Raw genomic sequence first — 5,514 nt, 5'->3', positions numbered from 1 at the left:
TCGGCGTCCTCCCGCCTTGGCCTCCCCGGCGCCCGGGCCAGAGGGCTGGCTCGGCGGGGGGACACGGGGACCGACTAGCGCGGCTCCCCGCACCTCGCAGCTCCGCCGCGGAGAACTCTCTTCCTTCGCTCCTTCCCCCCACCTCATGTAGGAGGGCGCTGAGGCGGCGGGAGGGAGGAGGAGCCTGGGCCGCCGTCCCTTCCCTCCCCACCCCCTCCAGGGGCGCTTTGGTGGGCGTGGGGCTGGGACTGGGGCTGGGGCTGGGGCTGGGGCTGGGGGGGAGGGTGGGGGTTGCTTGCCGGAGCGCCGGGGAACTTTCTCCCCTCCTTCGGGCCAGGGGGAAGGGAATGCCCAATTCCGAGAGACATGGGGGCAAGAAGGACGCGAGCGGAGGAGCTTCTGGAACTTCGCAGCCGGCGTCGGGAGGCGGCAGCTCCAACAGCAGAGAGCGTCACCGCCCGGTGTCGAAGCACAAGCGGCACAAGTCCAAGCACTCCAAAGACATGGGGCTGGTGACCCCCGAAGCGGCATCCTTGGGCACGGTTATCAAGCCGCTGGTGGAGTATGATGACATCAGCTCCGACTCGGACACCTTCTCTGATGACATGGCCTTCAAACTAGACCGGAGGGAGAACGACGAACGTCGTGGAGCCGATCGGAGCGACCGCCTGCACAGACATCGCCACCACCAGCACCGGCGTTCCCGGGACTTACTGAAAACCAAACAGGCCGAGAAAGACAAAAACCAGGAAGTGTCCGGCAAGTCGGGGTCGGCGAAGGAGCGGGGATCGGGAAGTTCGAAGCGGTCCAACGAGGAGAGCGAGGACGCAAAGGCGCAGGTGGTCAAAGGCGGCGGCGGCAAGGAGTCCAGGGCCTCCAAACTCCACAAGGAGAAGGCCAGGAAGGAGCGCGAGCTCAAGTCTGGGCACAAGGACCGCAGCAAAAGTCATCGGAAAAGAGAAACACCCAAAAGTTACAAAACCGTGGACAGCCCCAAACGGAGGTCCAGGAGTCCCCACAGGAAGTGGTCTGACAGCTCCAAACAGGACGACAGCCCCTCAGGAGCCTCTTACGGCCAAGATTATGACCTTAGTCCCCCACGCTCCCACACCTCCAGCAATTACGACTCCTACAAGAAGAGTCCTGGAAGCACCTCGAGAAGGCAGTCCATCAGCCCACCTTACAAGGAGCCTTCGGCCTACCAGTCCAGCACCCGGTCACCCAGCCCCTACAGTAGACGACAGAGGTCCGTGAGCCCCTATGGCCGGAGACGGTCGTCCAGCTATGAGAGGAGTGGCTCGTACAGTGGGAGATCGCCCAGTCCCTATGGGCGAAGACGGTCCAGCAGCCCTTTCATGAGCAAGCGGTCTCTGAGTCGGAGTCCACTCCCCAGGTGAGCTGTTCGCCTCACAGCCCTTCCTAATACAGGGTGGGGGTGAGGTACTGGCAGTTAGTCTCTTTAACGTTTTTTAAAAGCCCCCTGTGTTCATCGTTGACGGGGATACTTTGCTTTTGACTAGTCATTCAAGTAGGTGACTCTGGTCTCCCCTTATCCCAGAATTCGAAAAGTGAAGAGTTCATAGGCCTCAAACTGCTCAAGGTAGGTACTTCCAGTGGCAGGATTTCCAGTTGGAAGGTTCTGTGTGGGAAAAGACATCAGCTTCTGCTTAGTGAGTGCATAGGGCTGATACTAGTTCCCAGAGTTTGTCTAGCTATTTCTCTTGCTTTGTCTTGCAGTTAAAAAAAAAATCACTTTGGTATTCCTGCTTTAGATTTTAGTGAACCTGCTTGAAGACTTAAGAAATTACAAAATTTAATTAGTATTGAAGTGATTTGCCTAGGTCTTCCTACCACTTGTGTTGTCCACTGAGTTTCCAAACCTATAAGCTTATTCATTTCCTAGTTGGCGATGTTTAAAAAGCTACAAAAGATTCCTGTCTTTTAACTGATGTTTTAGTGGGAATTGATTAGACTGTTATCCTTTTGATGGAATAGCCTAGCAGAAATTGGTTCCGAGGAGAGTTTGGATTTCTTTACAGCATCACCCTTGTGATCATTGGCAGTTTTCACAGTCTTTCTCTCAAAATACGATAGTAATGCCTTCATCATGATGTTTTTTGTGAGAAAAGCATGCTAATTTGAATTTGAAATTTCATTGTAAGAGTGAATTATCTGTGAAAAACTGTGTTCTCGTTCCTACATCATGAGATGTACCTCCTTTGTGGACTCACCTCTGTTCACAAAAGCAGAATATGGGCTTTAGTTAGACGGAGTGGAACCCTAACGTTGCTTTGTGACCTTTAGTAAATTATGTTATTTCTCCATGCCTGAATTACTCCAGGTGTAAAATGGGAATAATAAATACCTACGTCTAGGGTTGTTGAAGGGATTAAATTAGTAAGTGTGAGGTGCATGCCACCTTGCCTTGTACATAATATACCACTCAGTAAATTATGAGTGAGGACAATGTTGCTGAACACTAGTAAAGAAACTAAGCTAATTTGAAAAAAATCCATGCTTGTCTTTTATTTAACTTTATTTAATTTTTACTGAATTATAATTATTCCTAAACTCAAGCTACTGAGTTTCTAGTTGCCAAGGGCTGAAGTTCCTTAGTATCCTCCCTCTCCCGTTTTAGTGTTAAAAATTTTTGAGCACAGAAGTTGAAAGAATTGTGAACATCCAGATATCTGTCTGCCATCTAGTTTATACAGTTAATGTTTACGATATACTTTATCATGTATCTGTTCATCTCTCCATTAACCCATCTTTTGTTTTCATTCATCTCAGAGTTGCAGACTAAACACTTTAGCATGTATGCCACTAGCTAGAGGTCAATATTTTTGGAGGGGTGAGTGATAAAATTTATATAGTCATGTGTCACATACACAAGTCTTAAGTGTACTATTTGTAAAGTTGTTTCGTTTTTAAAGAAAACCTAAGAAGTATTCTCACAATACTTGTTTATTGAGAGAGTAGTTCCATTAAGGCTGCTCTAAGAGTTTTTACTGTTGTGGGGTTTGGGAATACAGAAGTGTGTTGAGGTTAAAACAAGTTTCAGTAAGAACTTCTTCCCACGCCTTTGGGAGGCTGAGGTGAGTGGATTGCCTGAGCCCGCGGGTTCAAGACCCGCCTGGGCAGCGAGACCTCATCTCTACAATAAATCAAAAAATCAGCTGGGCCTGGTAGCACATGCCTGTAATTCCGGCTACTGGGAAGGCTGAGGCGGAAGGATCGCTGGAGCCCAGCAGGTCGAGGCTGCGGTGGCCGGGAGCGGCCACTGCACTCCAATCTGGGTGACAGAGTGAGACTCCAACTCAAAAAAAAAAAAAAAAAAATGCTTTGGCGGAAATACAGTGGTTTTGCATCCTCCAAATTAGCAGTGATTAATAGTAACAATTTCATTTCAGATGGGTAGAATCTAATTTAATTCAGGGGGAAAATACATTTGTTTTTGGAGAAATTTCTTTTTTTTTTTTGAATTGGAGTCTGACTCTGTCGCCCAGGGTAGAGTGCAGTGGCATACTCACGGCTACCACAGCCTCAACCTGCTGAGCTCAGGTGATCCTTCCACCTCAACCTTCCAAGTAGCTTGAACTACAAGCACACACCACCACGCCTGGCTAATTTTTTTGATTTATTGTAGATATAAGGTCTTGCCAAGTTGCCCAGGGCAGTCTTGAACTCAGGCAGTCCTCTTACCTCCGCCTCCCAAAGTGCTGGGATTATAGGTGTGAGCCACTGCACCTGACCTGACTTTTTTGTTTTTTTGAGTCAGGGTCTCACTCTGTTAACCAGGCTGGAAGGCATGCTCACGACCACCACAGCCTTGACCTGCTGAGCTCAGGTGATCCTTCACAGCAGCCTTCCAAGTAGCTAGAACTACAGGCTTGTGCCACCATGCCCAGCTAAATTTTATGATTTATTGTAGCGAAAAGGTCTCACCATATTGCCCAGGCTAGTCTCAAATCCACGGACTAAGCAATCCTCTTGCCTTCACCTCCCCAAGTGCTGGGATTGCAGGTGTGAGCCACCATGCCTGGGTTTTTTGTTTGTTTGTTTGTTTTTTAATAAAATTATGATCTAAGAAGTCACATTTCTTACCTAGGGACTGTGAATACCTATTTATTGTCCACTCTCTCGATTTATTCTGGAAGAATAGACCTGAAAAAATACAGCCTAATATAAAATTACCACAAGTATATGGCCATCCAAATCTCTTATTAATATTAGGCTCTGGTCAGAAATTGAAGGGTTGTGAGGGGAAGATATTGAAGAATTTCTAACAGAGTTCTTAGGAAGATTTATTTGCTCATGCTAACTAAAGAAAAATACTTTGTAGTGCCTGGTGACTAGCTAGAATTACTTAGTGTTTAGCGTTTTAGATATTTTGTCTGAGATAGAGAGATTATTTATCTCAGCCATAATTCAAGCAGAGAAAACCTCTTGTTTCAGCCAAATATTTACAAGAGTATTAGCTTCCTTAAAAGTAAGTGGATATTTGGTAAATCTGTTCAAGTACTTAGTATTCTGTTTCCTCACTTGCATACATATGATGATGTTATTGTTTTTAGTTTTATTGATTCTAATTGATACACACACACACACACACACACATACATATTTGTTTTGTTTTTTGCTGTGTTGCCCAGGCTGGTCTCAAACTCCTGACCTCAGGCAACCCTCTTGTCTCAGCGTCCCAAAGTGCTGAGATACAGGAGTGAACCACCATGCCCAGCTGTGATTCTTGGAATAATTTTATATTTTAACTGACTTTTGGAGCAAACTTGCAAAAAGCAGTATAGTTAAACCATGACTGCTGTCATATGTATTGGAATTATTTTCTTTACATATAGTTGCTGTTTGTTTTGAAACATTTTGTTTTATGTTAAGTCTTACCACTGATTAAAGATAGAGATATTTGTGGGAACTATTTATTTTAGACTACTGGAAAAAATTCTATTTTCTCCAGTCACATTTTTAGTGGAATTTTTTTTGGGGGGGTGGGGGGTCACACATTGAAGTCTCAGCAGTTTAAACTTTAGTAACAAAAGCAAAAGGAATTAATGAGAGTTGGGTCTCAATTTAGGATAATCTACCCCATAGAGTCCCAGATTTTATTTCCTAATTCTTCCTTATGAAGAAAATTAATTAAACATACAATAATGCTTTGCTTTACAAGTTCTTAAAATGTTAATTGGAAATATTATTATTATTATTATTATTTTTTGAGTTGGAGTCTCACTCTGTCGCCCAGACCGGAGTGCTGTGGCCGCTCCCGGCCACCACAGCATTGACCTGCTGGGCTCCGGCGATCCTTCTGCCTCAGCCTTCCGAGTAGCGGGAATTACAGGCATGTGCTACCATGCCCGGCTGATTTTTTTATTTTTTGTAGAGATGAGGTCTCGCCAAGTTGCCCAGGCAGGTCTCGAACCCGCGGGCTCAGGCAATCCACTCACTTCAGCCTCCCAAAGGCGCGGGATTACGGGCTGAGCCACCAAGCCCGGCTGGAAA

The 5,514-nt window shown here is 46.2% G+C and overlaps 1 protein-coding gene across 2 annotated transcripts in view; it reads left to right on the top strand.

The window, feature by feature from the left end:
• Positions 1-347: 347 nt before the first annotated feature.
• The window catches only part of CDK12 (cyclin dependent kinase 12), a 67,622-nt gene continuing 62,455 nt past the window's right edge, over positions 348-5,514 (top strand). For both annotated transcript variants that reach the window (XM_021713676.1, XM_021713675.1), the window contains exons 1-2: positions 348-1,393; positions 1,530-1,532. In XM_021713676.1, coding sequence (XP_021569351.1) covers positions 348-1,393; positions 1,530-1,532 — 1,049 coding nt within the window. The remainder of the gene's footprint in view (positions 1,394-1,529; positions 1,533-5,514) is intronic.

Source organism: Carlito syrichta, unplaced genomic scaffold, assembly GCF_000164805.1.
Source record: "Carlito syrichta isolate Samal-C Ts95f unplaced genomic scaffold, Tarsius_syrichta-2.0.1 Scaffold304662, whole genome shotgun sequence".
Classification (NCBI taxonomy): domain Eukaryota; kingdom Metazoa; phylum Chordata; class Mammalia; order Primates; family Tarsiidae; genus Carlito; species Carlito syrichta.
The sequence above is the reverse complement of the archived record's forward strand: the minus strand, read 5'-3'. Positions and strand labels throughout refer to the sequence as shown.